The 19,487-nt window shown below is 34.8% G+C and overlaps 1 protein-coding gene across 1 annotated transcript in view; it reads right to left on the bottom strand.

Moving 5' to 3' along the window:
* LOC131030810 (transcription factor MYB3R-4) overlaps positions 1-19,487 on the bottom strand; it is a 96,870-nt gene that overhangs the window by 32,502 nt on the left and 44,881 nt on the right. Inside the window, exons 7-8 of the mRNA XM_057961728.2 lie at positions 13,221-15,009; positions 12,304-12,644 (exon numbers count right to left, since the gene is read on the bottom strand). Coding sequence (XP_057817711.2) covers positions 12,304-12,644; positions 13,221-15,009 — 2,130 coding nt within the window. The remainder of the gene's footprint in view (positions 1-12,303; positions 12,645-13,220; positions 15,010-19,487) is intronic.

Here is a 19,487-nt window from a genome sequence, read left to right as displayed (position 1 = left end):
TTTTCCCTAGTATGCCAAACAATCTTTCAGCCTTTGCTACATATGTCTTTGTTATCTTTCTTCTTGTCATCTTTCAATCTCCTTGTCATTCTTAGCATGTCCTTTATGAGACCTCCACAAATGCAGTTCATCTTCATCACTCGCATCCAAATCATCACTCATAATTCTCAACGAAACAAATGTTTTCTTCTCACTCTCATGTCTAATACACAGTTATAGGCATCTTCATATGATGAAGGTAGCATTGCCTTCATCTTTGTTTGCATAAGGCTACCAACACTTCAATAAACCACGAATTATTTAACCCATTGGCTGGTTCCTTTTCTAACTTCCCCAGCAATTCCTTAGATCTTCTATTATATGCACATAAAGATCAATGCTTACCTTGCCAGGTGTTGTGTATTTCCATGAGAACATCATTACCAGCGCCAAACAACTAAAATTATTTTTCAAAATCCTTCAAAATTTCCTAATGAATGTTCTCATTTCTTGTGTCTTATATTTCAGTCTATCGCCACCCCTCAATGTGGCCAAAAATAACCATAACCATCATTGCCCATTGGTTTAACTATTCACATCGCAGATGGTTAAGCAAGTCCAGCAGTAATAAATGGGGTCCTTGGACATCATATATGAAATTTGGGAGATGTTTGCCTCTCTCCATCAATACTAGTTGCATTAACCATGTTGACATCTTAAGTTTGATCTTCCCACTTGATCACCCTCTAAACAAATTGTCATATCCAGATGCTCTGTCGACGCTTCTATATAACTTGGCCTTTAGCCCCAACCAGGAACAATTCACACTGCAGTCCACTTATGCTCTGACTCTGCAGTTCACCACTCTGCTTTGTCTTCTCAACTGTGCTAAATTTTAAGGTTCTTCATCACTGAGAAGTAGATCCTCACTACATCTCATTATTTTGCATGAAGGTATCAATTATCTCTCCCTTGAGGAAGTTATCAAACTTTGTCTCATAGCAAGAACATCCTTCTACATGAGGGACAATGTCTTGGTCAACTCAGTCTTTGACTCTCGTGCAACACTCAATACTTGTGTTTCAGCCACATCTATAACAACCATAGAGTCATCACGCTTCCCTTTAGTAGTAAACCAGTCAGTTACCTAAATATTATGGTGTGTGTCCCTCAAAATGAAACTTTTTATGACAAGTGTCATCATGAGGTTTATTATCTCCTCATTTGAATTCTGGTAACCATCCTACAATTCTTTCTTTTTACTTTGATTTTCAGAGCATGCATTGAGCTTGCAAAACATACTTGTGAGATTCAGCATTTTCTTATATTGATTACACAAATGAAATCTTCTACGAAATATTTGAACATTTATACTAGCAAAACATAACTATAGTGTCAATCATCAATCAATGATGTCAACTTTGACACAATGTTTCAATTCATTGTCCTACTACATTGACAAATTTCTCAAAATTCTTTCATAAAGCAACTACAGCATACAAGTGGTAAAAAGCAACAAACAAACAATTTTTCTTTTTTAGCCCTATCCTTACGAACACAACTAGCTTTCTTAGTGTAATAGTTTCTAATTTTCTTTAATTTATTGATAATGTAGGGAAGGCACAAAAATTCCTAATTTTCTTTAACTTGTCAAATAATAGGTTCGATCTTCCAAGTTCTAAAGAAAGCATATGCATTTCCATGAAATAGCAATTTGTCATGTAGAAAAGCGCATTGTACGGCAAAGCCTTGATAACTATCTTGCAGTAGAAATAAATTTAACTCATTCAATTAAAAGTTTAATCTTCAATAATCTATCTTAAAGGAAGGGTGAAAATGTTTCTATTTCCAAGTTCATGAATGCAATGGAGTTTCTACACACCATGCCATATAAACTTGGGCTCAACCAGTTATTTTAATCTTTTGTACCAGTAATTTCAATATGATGCCTTTATTTTGTGGTACTAGAAATGACACCTCATATGCTTGTTAAAACAAAGATTTTTGTCAGAACTAATTTCTCTTACGACTTGTCCTACTATGAACTTCATATGTCCCTTATTTACCTCCTATGTGGATTTTAGTAATGGCACAATGTTACATTTCCAATTTTATCTTTATCTCATTTCTCATTACATGTATCAACTATCACTTCTCTAGTAGGATTTTCTAACCCATCTTTACACATTGGGTCATACCCACCAAAAGAGAGCAGCCTGCAATATAGGTTAGAGCCAATGGTAGCTGATATGCATAAACTACCACTAATCTGGCATCACTCATATATGAGCATGATTCAACACTACTATGGAACTTTCATTTGTGCCACCTCAAAGAAGTTGGCCAAGGGGGCAAACAATGAGGTCGAAGCTCATGCTATGTCACTGGGGCAACAATTGGCAATAAAAATTGGATTAACAAAGTTCCACATAGAAGGCAACACCACGATATTTTAAGTGCCTTTCAGAATAGAGGTTCTCCAAACTAGAAGTTAAAAAATATTTGGAAGTTGGTCCAGCCACTTTTGGACACCAATTTTTCTTCACCTAGAAGCACTATGTCAAGGAAACGAGTAAGGTAACAAACTTTCTTGCCAACTTTGGCATTGATTCCTTCGACAAAAAAGTAGTCAAGTGATTGAGGCTCATTGAGAATGTGAATTCAAAATCCTGCTAAGGAATTTGCTTTTACACCATATGTTGGCCTGAGGTCAACTGTGGCATTTAACCATCACATACTTTTTGTTGAGTAATAATTTTCTACCCTATGTGAAGCTAGACAGTACACCTCAAAGATAGGGGATTGCACATTACATAACAAATATGACGTGGTATTCAAATTTTTAAGTGTTGTAGGAGCAATGTTTCATAATCATTTTCATACAGCATTCTTCTCTAGTGTTTTGCAAAAAAGAAATGTCTTTCCAAGGGGCGATGATGGACATCAAGCTAGAGAAGATTTTTTTCATTCAATTCAAGGTGGCCCTAAACAAGATTAAAGAATTGATTGCATCTAGTTATTTGGAGGCACACATCTCAAGCTCGGTAAATTCTGCAATTGCCTCCATGCTTTCTTCCAATCTACTAGATTTTGTAAGGAAAAAGGAAGAGATAGAGGGCAATTTTTTAATGCTAGTTGCTGTGGTGGCTAACCTCCTATCCTCACTAGCTAGGGGGTGGAGAGGGCAAGAGGGGGGAGGAGGCTTTACTCCAATGTATATATCCAACATTTGTCACCCTTATCATTCCACTGCCACACAAGAAAAGTTGAACACAAAGAGGGCCACATGTGTGGCAAATTATCTCCTAAGGATAGCTCGAGGGGATTCTCTTGTGATCAGCACTTGCCCAAGCTTGTAGAACATGAAGATTAGGAGCTCATATATGATTCGTGACTCTCATTTCATGTTGGTAGAAGACTACTCCAAGTGAAGAGGAATCTTTTGGTGTCTACCTTGTGGACTTTTGTAAGCAGCTATATATTATTCTGTATTTCAATGGCTCTGTGGTGTTCGTTCTCCCAATTATCAAGCAATAGATTGGGTTCTCAATGTAGTTTTGGTCCTCATTTCTTTGGCATTTATGACAGACTTAAAATGGTTTTTTTCTGAGTTAAAAAAAATTATACTAACAAATATATACTAACAATAATTAAATATATAAATATAATATTAATCAACAATAAATAAATAATTTGTAAATAATCAATATATATAGCTATTGAATAAATATATAAATATAGCTAACACTAATGTTTATTCAAGTTTATGGGATAGGGAGATGCATAGGAGAGATAGGTGTAATGTCCCCTTTTTGAAATGGGATTTAATAATAAATTAAAATTTAATTAAGTTTAATGAATGGTCAAAAGGCATGAAATGAAGAGTTGTGACTCCCTCAAACATGAGATATAAAAAGGAGATCATTTCATTTGAGAAGGACACCCATCAATCATAAAATGGGGAATGAAGGAAATCAATTTGGATATAACTTATTATTCTCAAAGGCTTCAATGGAGGGTGGTGACTCAAGTCTGGTTAAGGGTGGTGACTACTTCAAGAAATGGACATAAAGGGCAAATGATTTCATTGAGAGAATCATTGAATAAATCATCAATTCATGAAGGAAACAATCATTCAATAAATTAATTGGAAATAGAAAATTATGTGACTTAGCAAGTAAATTAATTTATGTTTTTAAGAGTAGTGATGGTGTGACAAAGGATATATATATATATGGAGATTGTTCCAAGCAGATATCAATACATCATCACTCATCAAGAAATCAAGGAAGGGCTAATGAAGGCAGAATAAGCAATTTAGAAATTCATCATCAAATATCATTTCATTCAGCTATATACATAATCAGTAATCCATTCAAGAATCAATCTATAAAATCATCACTTAACAATACATCAAATAAGCATTCATTCAATCATCAACCATACTAACATCAATCATTCAACAACAATCAATCAATTATTCAAAACTCAACTATTCAAATATCAATATATCAGGCATCAATTCATTCAACCAACATTTAACCACCCAATCATTAATCCTTCAAGGATAAATCTATTAAATCATCGTGTAGTAATAAATCAAATCAGCATCTATTCAATCTTCAATCATACTAGCATCAAAAATTCAAATCCCAATCATTCAACAACAATCAATCAATTATCAAACCTCAAATATTCAAATATCAATATATCAGACATCAATTCATTCAAGCAACATTTGAGCATCCACAAATCAATCCTTCAAGAAATGTCAATGAAGAGAAATCAAGCAATCAGCAATAATCTAGCAAATACATCAAGATACTGATTTTGAATTCTAGTTAGTACTTACAAACAGGACAGGGTCCGGGCCTACGAGGTGGGCTCAGGTTTGGAAGGGCAGGGTCTCTTCCTACACTTTGGAAAGCTAGGGACAGGGTCCTTGGTATTGTCATTGGATGGGTTCTAGGCTCATGGTGTGAGCTAGGTTTGGGAGGATGATCAAGAAAGTACAGTTCAGATCAGAATTCCTGCCCTTAGTCAAGGATCAAATATTGAATGTTTGAATTTGATAGAGAGGAGAAGTAACACCTCCTATATACATCTTAAGCAGAAGTGTTATCACTACCATTGTTTTCTGATTAGGATGACATCAAACGATGGCCAAATGGTTATTGAACCATCTATAAACTCATGGAGGTTAATGATTAAAGATCCTATAAGTAACATTCAAATTTTCACCTCTATGACAATGAACAGTGATTCCTACCAACACTCTAGGTCATCCATAACTGTGATAAGTTGGAACAATTGGGATTTTCCCATTGACTTTTTAAGGAAATGTATCAAGATTTTGTTACTATGGCTGAACCAAGACATCCATTTCGATTGGAAGATAGACAACAAGCACCCCTTAAGATTCTCAAAGAGACAATTACAGTTTGGGCATGAGAATTAGATTACAGAAATCAGAGTGACACAGCATCAACGTGATGGTACCCTCATAAGGATGATTTGGAAACCAGAAGCCAGAAAACAATTGGAGTTCAAAGGTCACTAAAATCAAACAATCTATGATGGTTATAGTAAAAGGGTCGAGATCATCCAAAGACATTCTTCTAAAGAGTTTGTGCAGCGTTGGAATGTTCTTTTTCGTAATTGTTAGAAGATCATCCCTATTAGTGAACAACAACATCATGCTCTAAATGAATGGTGCTACAAACCATGGGGCCCTGGTATCAACTTGACAATATAAGAATGCTTGTGGACAAGCATCTCCAAGAAGGGGAGACTGTGATGTCCCCAACTCTGACCTAATAATGATAAGCAATAAAAACACTTATGGGAACACGGGTGGCAGCCTTGAAACACCTACAACTAGTTAGTAGTTATGAAATAACAATTTGTACATAGTATCTAAGAAGTACAAGTAGGTAACCTTATATATTGTATCAATAGAGAATGAAGCATGAAGGCCTAATGGAGGAAAATTATCTTATTCATAAGACTTCACATTTTTCCTATCAACCATCCAAGTACAGCATAGAGAATAAGACGTAGAAGTGAAGACAGGAATTCTCATAATCAAGGAATGAAGGCTTTAAGAGAAAACAACATACTAAAGCTATGATCATTATACATGAAGATCTCTTATGCACCGATCATGTATATATCCATATTGGCTGTCATAGGAGGAGAGATAATGGAAATAATGAGTAACATAGTCCGACAATTGTTATCACTGTGTGATGATTCCATCGAAGATGGTCAAGAGATTTAAGAGTCAGCAAGCAGATCAATATTATCACCACATGTACCAACTGACTATGATCGAGTGTTCATCATAAATCACTCAACACTTAATATCACTGGGTAAGGAGGATTCGATATTCCATATCAAAGGAGGGAGGTCAATAATATGATCTAACAAATATTGACTAAGGAAATCGATCAGCAACTAACCATTCCATTGGTTAGTTATTCAAACAATAATTATGTTAATCAGAAAGCAACTTCGATTGACAAATCCTTAACAATGATCAAGATGAAATCATGATGCAGGGCAGGGATTAAGAACAAAACCGATTTGTATAAATAACAAACATGCAATGGAAAGGTGTGATTAAAAACAGGTAACTAATATTCATGTTGCGATTAGACCATTACAAACACGTATGAGGAGACATGATTAAGGAAAGATATGACCATTCCAAATCAAAGGGATGCAACCGATCAGTACCAAGATATTAAATACAGGATCAATATTCATTCCAAACATCATCAGATTTTGCCTTTATTTCTTATTTGTATCTATATTTGGATCTGCTCAATCGAGCATTTGCCTTTGGCATCAAACAGATTGCATACTTCAAAAGATAAATCAGAAATAGCACCACCATAATTGCATATTCCCAAAGACCAATCAGACACAGCAATATAGCATTCTTGCTATCAGTGAATTAGGAGGAGGGTCATTGCATATCTCACATCGATACATCAGGAAGAGCAGAGATCTCTATATATCTGCAGATTGGAACATCTTAACCTTGCATAATTCCTCGAGTTATATCAGAAACAGCAGTGATAATTCCATCAAATCTACCAAATTACTATATGCAGATCATATAATACTTATATTATCATTTATTAATAATAAATTTCAGAATTGATATATTGTCATTCAATTAGTGTTTGTTATCAGTATTGTAATATTCATAAGGATTTAGAGTTTCTTATAAGAAGAAGTCTCTTGCAATTGATCTACAAGTTAGTTGTTCCCTTCTTCCCAAGTATTAACATAAGGGGACATTACAGTAAATCCATTCCTCTCTAGAGCAAAGGAACTAGCGTCCTATCAAAAGCAGAAAACAACAAGCAACTTCAACTTTAGTATATCCTTGCCATGCCATGTCCACCATCCAATAGGGTCAAATTGAACTAATGTACCTCTATCTGTTCTCACCTCTACTTTGATGAATGTTGGACCGCAAAGGTTAACGAAAGAATGCCATAGTGTTCAAAGTAAAGTTGCCTCCTTTACTAAATACATCTTTCAAAGGACATTAATTAACGCTTCTTCCACCTCTTCATCTTTAAAAGAAGGCACTCTCCTAGTCCTTGGTGGATACCATTTGGGATTTCGAGCAAAATTTGCCTTGTGACGTTAGGTGTTCATAACGTTCCACAAATCATGTCACAATGAGCCTAATACGCTCCACATATAATCCCAAATTAGGATCCTTGTTTTGAATTACTTTCTATATCTACCAAGCATGTTGTCAAACATCTTGTAGATCTCTCCAAGACTGGGAGAGTCTATATCAAGTTTCAACATATCTAATATTAGAAATTTATAAAACTCAAATAACAATTTGAATGATAATATAAAGAACGAATAGGACTATTAAGTAACAAACATTGATATTTAATAATTTAATAATAAAATCCTAAGTCTCTCAGAGTGGACTACTAATCATTATCAAGGGTCTTTTGTTTCACAACTTTTGCCTCATCAGTTTTTGCATCAAGCCATCTACAACACACTAGTTTAACCATATCATCAACTACATAGGCTCCTACACTCAAGGCATTCTCTCTAACAAAATGAACTAGCAAATTCAGTCTCCATAAGTTTGAGGAATTTCTTGAAGTGAGGTGTGGTCGTTCCACATGAACATTATAATATCTCTAGTTTCTGCCACCACTCCCTTAACCCAATCTATCTTCCCTGTGTATTTCAATGCATTGTTAATGCATGAACACATGGGAGCCAAAAGATGTGCTTGTATGCATCCTCCACCATCATGCCAACTAATTTCTACATGCATGTCAATATTTGAGGCCCCAACCTCCTCTATGGCATCTTTTAAAATCTAAAAAAATGAAAGTTCATATCCTTGCACTTCCCTAAACAATCAACAGCTTTAAGAAAATGTGTTGGCTACACATGTAACTATGATGTAGATGAGTGGTCAATATCCAATAGCAAATTCCACAGCAACCTCTCGCTCATATCCTCAACCAAGTTTGCCTTATCTCCTCCATCAACAAATTCACCTTAGAATATCCTTTAACAATGAGGCTAGTTGCATAGTTCATGTCCTTTCAAGGGATAAATGAGGGGCTAAGAGATATTGCATATTTGAACATTTGTTTGAAATAGAAAGAACATGCCACTTGAAATGGGATGTAAAGGACAACGGACGATTTGATAATGGAAGATCCTACCACTTCTTATGATTGCATATTGAAGATACCTGCAACTATCCCTGACCTCTCACTACAAGTGGTCTTCATCTTTCCTCTTGTAGAAGCATCACTAATACCACTACCAACCATAGAAGGTATAGCAGTTTGTGTAGACTCTATTAGCATTGACATATCCATAGACCTTACTTCACCCTCTATAAATAATCAATTAACCCTTTTCTTTTCAGTTGTATTTATTTGTGGACAAACCTTAACCCCTTGTCCTATAATGCCCAAGAGGTGACCGTATAACCTGGTGTAACTCACTTGAAAGTCTTTGTTGCAAATATGACACAACCAAATTCCACAGCAACCTCTCGCCCTCCCTCCAAAAAAAAATTCCTTTGTCTATAGTTATTACAAATTCCAAAAGAGTTTTAGAGAATTTGAAAGGCCCCTTTGCATAATGTTTCAAGAGGACAGAAGGGCAATCAAACAAATTATGTGGTTGTCCTATGTCACCCACATTACTCTCACACCCTAATGAACCCCCAACTAAAACCCTTCTTTGTTCCATGCCAAGTATTTCATGTTCACTCTCACCCCTGCTCAAGTTGTTCAGCGTTTTGTCAAAAACGAGTGCAACTTGCAAATGCAAACTGATTGAAAAAGAGGGGAAATTTTTTTTTTTTTAAATGAAACTTAGAAAAAAAACACTTAACAACACTTGCCTCTGCCATTCTCCTCAGTCCTTCACTAATGCAGCTGCCTGCACCCTGCTACCCTTATTTTGATCACCACCCTGCCCTTCAAGACTAATCACTGAGATGAAGAATGAGATTGAAATGAATAATGAGAATGTGTTCAAGGCGTTGGGTTGACTATGTTGTGTGGGGCCATAATAAAACATATTTTTCTCATTTTTGTTAATTCAAATTCGGCAATTTTTTTTACTCTTTTTGAAGGTGGGGAGGATGTCATTGACATCCCCAAGACGGTCATCCATAATTGGGGGACATCTATCTTATAGATGGCCTGCCATACCCTACATATCATATGCATTTGTGGGACGTTTCCAAGCAAAGAAGATGGTTAGAGGACAGCAGGGAGATGTTTCCAAAGCATCCCCACGTCTCCAAAATGAGGACACCTACAAAAGGTCAAGGGGCACACACCCATGTACCCTTGTTAAATTCTAGTTACTACTACTACGGCTTTGAAAACAAAAAACATAGCTTGTTTTTTGGGGCTGCGCTCAATGGAAAAGAATTGTTTTTTCCCCTTTATTAATACAGATGCCGAAAATGCAGATTTCCGTCCAAAAATGGCAGAAAAAAATCTGCAAGCGGGAAAAAAACGCATCGCATGGTTGCGCGAAATGCAGGAGAGACGGGTCGTGGGAGAGGGCAGAAAATAGCGAGAAAACCCTAGTAGTTGCAGCCAAAACGAACTGCCAAAGTAGCAATTTCGAATAAACAAAGAAAATTTTCAAAAACAACTGTTAAAAAATTCATGACGAATTTTTAATTGAAAAATTATTTCGAAAATAACCAAGGCTCTAATACCATAATACAGATGCAAAAGCATATGGATTTCAAAGAATCGATGTTGTTCAATTAATCAAGGAGACAAAGCTCCTTTAAATAGAGTTACAAAGACGATGTTTCTAAAAGAAACAATCGTTAACTAGAGGTGAAATTAGAAACAACTTAAATGACCATTAATAACACAAAGAGAAAGATATTATTCTAATATTTATTTGGCTTGAAATAACAAAAAAAAAACATTTTTCCAACTGTTTTAAAATATTTCAGTATTTTTTTATTTTCCTATTAAATCCCAAGTAGTTGAATTCCATTTATTATACTTTTAGTTCACCAAGTAAATCCTAATTTAACATGATGCAACTATGATCAAAATCTGATAAAAATACATATAAAAATAATTTCATATATTACTTTTAGGCCTACTTGTCCACAAAACTTGAGAAATATCTCTAATCAACCCTTAAGCAGATTCACTCTCCCCACACCCCTTAAAAGTTAAAACATAGTGAGACATTGACATTATTGAACCTCTATGGTAACCCTAAAAGATAAGTAAGCTATGCATATATTTTCATTCCCTTTCTCTTTAGCGGGTGATAAATAGTTTTCGCATTTTAGAAAGAATATAATATCTCAAAATATCACCCCTGAATTATGACTAAATTCTGAATATAACAGCTCCATTTTGGATCAAAACAATCCAACAAGGGTTTGTATTTCTGCCATCATTACAACTGGTGCTTGTATGGTATATATGCAGTATGTGTATTGCAGGTTGAAAGAGTGAAACAATAAATTATTATAAATGTATTAGCATTCTGTACACAAAATACTTTGATGATGAGGCAAATGTATCACAATTTTGTCCATGCCACTGTTTATTTTCACTCCATATGTCTGCACCTATTTTAACCATGCTAGCTGCAGTTATACACTGTGTGACATGTCAAGTCAAGGAAACCCATCCTATTTGCGTGAAACCTACTTGAAGATTGTGAGCTCTTTGTATTGGACACATCTATTTATATATCTAATTTAAGCTTTTATGTGTATCCAGGAGAGCTACTGGTGCACACTTTTTACCTTTGACAGTTTGACACTTACATTGTATTTGCCACTTACAATATGTGTTAGAATCTTGAATTTTAAAATCTATTTGGCAATTACAATTTTATCTGTGCCACTGTTTATTTTAACCATGCTGACTGAATTGTGCTAGCTATAGTGAAATACAGTGTGATGGATGTGAACTCTTTGTATTGGACATATATCTGTTTATATATCCAATTTAAGCATTTATGTATGTCTAGGAGAGTTACTGGTGTACTTTTTACTTACGACAGTTTGACACTCACATGGTATATGGATTTTACAATGTGTTAGAATGTTAAATTTTAAATTCATTTAGTCTTTAGCTTATTGACTGTGGATATGCTTTTTATTTCATCTATTTATGTTCAATAATTGATTTTTGATATTTCCTAAGTCTTCATGATTCATAAGAAATTTTACAATATATATATAGGACAATGAAATTTGTAGATGCTGATTGGAGTGTGAAACAGAATGTGAAATGACACACCATACTATTGTACTGATAACAAACCAATGTATCAATACAGGTACCAGTACCTGTGCTTGTACCATGCAACATAGTGTCTTGACAATGAGTAGATTTATTAGTGAGCACCTCCACCCTCCCTAATTGTAGATTCCCCTTGACTCTTTACTGGAAAAATTAAAATTGATATTCTCAAATGATAAAAGGCAAGTTTATTTAAACTCCAACTTCGTTTCTGTTTGTTTCTCTTACATTTGTTTTCACATGAAGTAATATATTCAAGTAGAATGAAGCCCCCAACACATGCATCAACATACACAATTACCTTCACAGGAATGAGAACTATAGAACACATGCAAGCAAAATCAATACAAACAGCCCAAGTCATTCCAAAACTCATCATTGGTTTTCTATACATAAAGGCAATAGGTGACCTACTGTCAAAAAAACATGCAATTTAACATTATAAACTCCTCATTGAAATGCCAAAAATATAGAAACCGTAAAAAGATTGAAAACATAACATACATGCTCAAGTTGTCTATATCGGATATGTTGCTAAGCCAATCTATATCGAATCCATGATGAACAGTATTTGGAAACGCCATGACAGTAGAACTTCCATTATTGGCCGTTATCAATTTATGTGTTATATTACAGTGTGAAGATGCAAATCCTGTTGTGCAAATTTCATTGTCAGCATCAGAAACTCTTATTTTCCCACATAACTCCATACTTCTGCCCTCAAGAGACTTTGAAATCACAGCAGAAGCATTAAAGCTGCCAGCTCTTAATGAGTTGTCCAGGTTTGTTGGATACAACTGCTGACCGTTCAAATTCTGCTCAACAAGGACTCCAAAGCTTTGCATCTGCAAAAGCAGAAGGCTGTTGAAGTCCATAAGAAGCTTCAAAAGATATATACTGCATTGTCTACACACAGGCAATACTCTAACTGAAATGTACAACTTTATGGAAAGAAGACATGGCTTCATATCTTGGGAAATAAAATTCACATAAAAAATCCTGTGAAAATAACTTGACAAACTTTTCTCAAATAAAATTTTCCTATGTTGGAGTTGCAAAGAACAGATATAGGCATGGATTCAAAGAACTAAGATTTTATAATTTTAACACTACCCTAAGTTCTAACATCTTAAATTATATGCAATAGTTAAGACATCCAGTACTCCATGGTCTGCCATACCAAAATTGTTGGGGATGCATAAACACATTGCAAATACAACAATTCAAAGCAAATCGATATATACTTGACAGAAAAAATAAAGATGAAAAGCAGCCGTGAGTATGTCTGACAGAATAAGAGTTGCAAAAACTGTCACAATTTTACAGCATGGGAAATCCATGCTATCCTGCACACTAATGGAAGTAACTTTTTCATCTCAAATTAGATACCCAAAAATAAGAAGACAATATAGGTCACTTACATTATGCAGTTTTGCTCCATGTTCAGTCTTGTGCATAGCATCAACATTCCTTGAAGTACAATCTCTATTCAAACCTTTAGAGCCAGTAGCATCTAGTCCTCTACTATTATTCTGAGCTTCACTTTCAGAGCCACCAATAACTTTCTTGCAAGATGTGCTACTTTTATAACCAGCATCAGCTTCTTTTCTGGGATCAAATGCATATTCCAACTGTCTTTCCATGGACTTTACAGCTGCTGAATGTTTAGATTTTAAGCAATACTGAGGGGAGACAAGAATTGACCTTTTATTTTGGCATTGCCCAGCTCCAGTCACACCATCCTTTGTGCAGCAAGCACATGACATATCATCAGGAGAGCTCAACAAGTCACCATGTGTTTTAACCAAAGAACCAGGTGTAAAAGTTTTATCTTGACCTTTCATTCTATCATCCAGTTTTTCAATCTGCTTTGTTTGGACAGGAGTTGAAGCATCGCGTGGTCGTTTTCTTAGAATAGAGGGGGTATTTGTAAAACTTTTTGCAGCACTTTTTAGAATAGATTCGGGGCTCTTCTCATTAAAAGTAGATGCCCAAGGGTAGCAAGGAGGAGTAAAACAATTAACTGAGGACATTATCATTTGACGCACACCAAGAGGACTATATGCTTGTTGAAGATAGCCACAAGAATTTACAAGATCACAATTAACAAATGGTATTTCCCAATTTGAAAGACGGGGTGGCTCATAAAACAAAGCCTCACAATTTGGATTTTGAGATGGATTGTCAGAATTGCTAGCCTTCATGTCTAAACCAGTCTTGACATTTACATTAGACGTCAGAGATTGCACAGCTGAACCAGACGTTTCGCCCTCATTATCACGCTTAAAATCCTGACCAGGAGGCAAGCAGATTTGTAAAAGTTCATTACTATGTCCAATCTCATAAGAATCAGAAATATAGTTATCAAGTGTAGCATTAGACTTTTCAGGTGAGCAAACTGCTGTTTTGTTACCAATGTGACAGGTGAGATGTGTAAGAGGAGTCCTAGAACCAAGTGGTGACCATGAAGCTGAGAATGCTGGTGCACACACTGTAGTGGAGTCCATAGCCACATCACTAGAGCTTGAAAACTGATTTGTGTACAAATGTGAACATGAAGATTTGTTCTCTTCATCATAGTTGTGTGCTCCCAGTTGAAAGTCCATGCTGGTAGATGCAACACAATTCATGGTAGATGCAACACAATTCGTTATATTAGCAGCATTCGAAACTTCTCCAGGACTTCCAACAGAGAAAATATTACTTGTAATAACAGAATCTAAATAATCATTCATTTGATAAGAAGGCACAGTCATTGCAACTTCACATCTTCGAACATCAGAAAATTCAGTCATTTCATTTCTTGTTACAAAAGCACCTCCATTCGTCTGAATGCAATGTGGGTAAGAATGGTTAGCTAAATCCTTTGTTTCACCGACCAAACTATTGTGTTTTGCTTCTTTTTGCAAATCTGAATTTTCTTTGCTAAGCTGCAGGGAACTTGTAGAAGCCATCTCCATTGAACCTGATTGATTACCACTTCTAGAAACAGACTCTTGACTACATGCAAACAGCTGATCACTCACTGTTCCTGTGAAGGCTGCATCAATGGACGTTTCTGTGGTTGTACTGAACATAGGTAACATGTTTTCCTGGACACCAGACAAATCTGGCAAATCTGGCAGCTGGACTGGAAGCCCTGATGCCAAATATGAGTCTAGCTTTTTCTTTATTGAACTATTCCAGTGATTTTTTATTGCATTGTCCGTCCTGATAACATAAATGCTTTGCTAAGTTAGGCAACCAAATTCAAGTATAATATAAGATATAATTGATAAATACGCCATGATATTTGTCGCAATCCATTATGAGTTGGCTTATTGCAATCAAATCAATAAGGCCTTTAAACATGTTTCCATCACGTAAAAATAAATAACATTCGAAAAATGCAATGTACTGATTTCAACTTTCCAGCCTTGGTTCAGAAGCATCTACTGGTATTCTAGGATATCTTATGTTTTATTTGTATTTCCAAATATATTGACTCAAAAATATTTGTGGCTGCCTCCATGGTAATGTGAATTATTAAAATTTTAAAAGCTTAAACCTGTGAGGTAACACCCAACTAAACCACTGACATCAATGCAATCTGGATAAACAATTAAGGAGCTTGGAGCTAGGGAAAATCTTTAAAGGGTAGAAATTTTGTACATGTATAGATTCTATAGAATGATTGAGCAATCCTTTCCACTGAAAATAAGAAATGTATTTACCAAGATATTTTTGATAAAATTTCAAGATCTAGATATCTTTGAATTAGGAAAGATTACAAGAAAGAGATCCCAAATCTTTTAGATTTTTTGAAAGCATGGAACCTAAATAAATAAAATTAGAAGTTTCACCAGATTACAATAATGCTGCGTACAGCAAAGAGTCCTAAAATGTCAAGAGTTCAAGCATGTAAACTCAATAAAACATAAGTATACGAAAATATATACATCTAGGAATAGCTAGCCACAAACAGTGCTAATTTCAACTATATACTTATTAGTTATTACCAGTGGGTTTTTAATTTAGTTTTCTCCATGTTAAGATTAGGTGTTCTATCACCTTGCAAAGTATTAGGAACAATTGTAAATATTTAGTATTTCATATTTATGCTGTTGAACGTTCTTGAAATAGACCGTTACATCTGGAGAGAATCTCAATATTCCATGTAAGATGTACTTTGACACTTAACAAATTTTTTGTGATGGGTGTTAGAGAACATTACTTATAGGGGTTATAAACTATAAAGTAGACTTGAAAAGGCATCATAAATTTTCTGTTTTGAGCAGTGTGTTGAGCAGTGGGTAAGTGCATCTTGGAAGATAAGTTATACTTTCAAAGTGGAACACCAAGTTTGACTAATTGACTAGTCAAACAATGGGAGTTTCACTTGCATGCATGGAAGGTGGCACTTGGGTTTGAATGGTCTCCTCTTGGCAATGAATTGGACAACCGTTTTAAAAGCCAATGATTTTGGAGAAACCACAAGTGGTTTCTAGGATGGCAAAACTCTATAAATACATTCCTAGGCACAGAGATTTGAATCGTATTGTAGGGCTTTGCAAGTTTTGAGTTTGGGGCCAACTATTGAGATACTGCAATGTGTTGACACAAAGGCTACATCATATGTGGATCTTCTCAATCTATTGTAAGACTTGTGGAAGTTAATATATTAAGATTTGCATGCGAGGTTGGATTTTTTACCCAAAAGGAAAGATATATTTTGTTGTTGTCTCTCTTCTTATCTATCTCCTTTTCTTCTTCCGTTCTTGCTTAAGTTTATTTCAGTCTGATTTGTGATTTGGATTAGTAAACTTTAATTCATTTCATTGTTCCTAATTGAAGAATAAACACCATAAAATCAATATTTGGTATTGGAGCTTCAATCAACTTGATTCTATTAAGGAAGAGATGTCATTCTTATGTTGTTGTTTCTTGTTTCCAATGGGAGCATTCACCTTGGATTGAAATCTTATCTGAAAAGCAGCCATGGCCAGCACCTGGACAGTAGAAGTTGGGAAGTTTGATGGGCAAAACTTCGAGTTGTAGAAATTGAAGATGGAAGATATCTTTGTGGAACGAGATTAATGGATAGTGTTACTGCTACACCTAGCACCCTACCTACAGAAATTGATCAAGATGCATGGGACATTCTCGACAAAAAGGCAAGAAGTGTGATCAGGTTATATCTTTCTGATTCAATTTTGCTAAATGTTTGAGGTTAAAACACTACAAAAGCCTAATGAAAAAAATTGTTGCATTGTATCAAACTAAGAATCTTGTAAATAAATTGTTTCTAAGATGTATGACGATAGTGTAATGTACATATTATTTTTGACAAAGATCGTTGAAATATGACTGGTTGATTTTGGCATGGATATTTGAGAAGGAATGTTATTTAAGATAAATGCTAGTGAAATGTGTGATTATGTCATGGCATTAGAGAATGGACCATATAGAAGATATGTTTGAGGGTCTTCTTGATTATTCTTGATTTTGATTTATGTGACCATTGTGCGTTTGGCAAACAAAACAAGGTTAATTTTTTTTCAACTGAGATTTTAGAGTTGATGCATAGTGATGTTTAAGGTCCGAGGGATATATTATATATACCAAAGAAGCATTAATCGTTTGGAGAATTAATCGGCAAAACAAAAGTATAAGATTTTTTGAAAAAATCGGATTTACAAAAACCGTAAAAAATTGTAGAAAATAAATAAAAAACTACTTTTTTTTTATATTTAAGGGCATTTCCATAGCATAGAGATATTGTAGGCAAATAAAATAGGCACTTCAACATATGAATTGTAGAAAATAGATTTTGTTTGTTTATATTCATATTGCTGATTACTTCGTCTTTTCTGGTAAGGAGTAAGACTATAAGGTTGTGCATGTTTTACCTTCTTGTTACCCTTAAAGTAGCTACTTAAGAAATTTTATGTTTGATGCTATCTCAGAGACTAATACAGTAATACTAATACTTAACTGTATTCATATTTTACTAATACTAATATGAAATATGAATATAATACTTAACAGTAATACTAATGCTAATACTTAACAATAATACTAATACTAAGACTGTTAACTGTTAAGTATTAGTATTAACAGTATTAGTAAAATATGAATACAGTAATACTAATACTAAAACAGTTAAATGGCTTTCACATAGACAAATATTGTTGTTTATAACTTTATATTCATACTGTTGAATAGTAATACAGTTAAGTATTACTGTATTTCTGTATTACTATTGTGTTACTATTATAATGAAATGCTAACTAATATCTTTATAATGAAGTGAAATGCTAACTAATCAATAGTAACATTAATAAATAATAAATATAATGAACTGCTAACTAATACGATTATAATATAATGAAATACCTGTTGCATCTAATCTGTGGATGCAACAGGTATATCTAATACAAGTAGTTTATATGTGAATACCTGTTGCTAATTAATATGATTACCTACACCGTATTCGCCAAACTATGGCCAAATTTGCAGCCTGCAGGAACTCGTCACGCAATTTTTGGTCGTTTCCTGAGCAGGTGTGGAAATAATATGTCGCATGAGCTGCTATAGGCAGTTTGCAGGGTTTTTTTCCCAGTTTGCTTTTTTTTTTTTGGGGGGGGGGGGGGGGGGGAGGTCTTAGCATCAATTTTTGAGCTTTTTTTATGCGCAATTTTTATACCTGATTAATCGAACTGTTTAATCGTGATTAAATGCTGAAAAAATCGTTGAAAGTCGTTGACCAAAAATACACGATTTTTTCAAAAACTCGAGGGGAAAAAATCAGCGACTTGGGCGATTCCTGATTAATCGGGTATAATCGCGATTTTTTGACGATTGTTGCTTCGCTGATATATACCATCTCTTGAAAAAGATAATTATTATGTTTCCTTCATAGATGATCTCTTGAGAAGAACTTGGGTTTTCTTCACAAACAAAACTCACCACCATGCAATAACAAAAAATTGTCATAATTTTTCCAATAAATCTCACCATACTCACAATTAATAAACAATAAACTCATGATATCAGAAAAAACTCTGCTGAGTGTGATGATTTACTTTTCTTTGGCTTTTTGTTGGTCTTCGGCAATGCTTTCGATGAGTTTTCTGGCTGCATTTAAGGCATATATTTGCTGCATTGACTTGACAACAGGACGCTAGGTTGGACAAATTTGGGAAAAACTCTAGATGCTCAGCAAAACTACCACACTAATCTCTATTTCCGGGAGGATTGGGAGAGAATGTGTACATTTCATTGATCTTGCAGATGCCCATTCCTTTTTTGCAGATGAACTGAACCTGCTGAGCCTGACCTTCCATGAAATCACAAAGTAACATGATATTTTATTGTGTTTTAGTTATGTGCTAGGCTGCAAACCACCAGGGTTTCAATTTAGATTTTTTTAATTTATATAAATATAATATTAAGTATGATGTATATGCTTCTCTTGTGATGATCACAACCCCACTGAACACTACTGTTAAGGACAGACATATGTTCTGACCAAGCTGAACATGAATATCAAACAAAGCTGCAATGCCAAAAACCTTTAGAAACCAATAACAGCCTGCTACAATGCTTGTGAAAGGAGGACTTAATTGAAACCCTCTTATTCAAAGCTTGAAAGATCATCATAAAGCACAAGAAACACCTGCTGAAGCAAGTTTGCAAACAAGTCTTTA

The sequence above is a fragment of the Cryptomeria japonica genome, chromosome 4 (genome assembly GCF_030272615.1).
Source record: "Cryptomeria japonica chromosome 4, Sugi_1.0, whole genome shotgun sequence".
Classification (NCBI taxonomy): domain Eukaryota; kingdom Viridiplantae; phylum Streptophyta; class Pinopsida; order Cupressales; family Cupressaceae; genus Cryptomeria; species Cryptomeria japonica.
The sequence above is the reverse complement of the archived record's forward strand: the minus strand, read 5'-3'. Positions and strand labels throughout refer to the sequence as shown.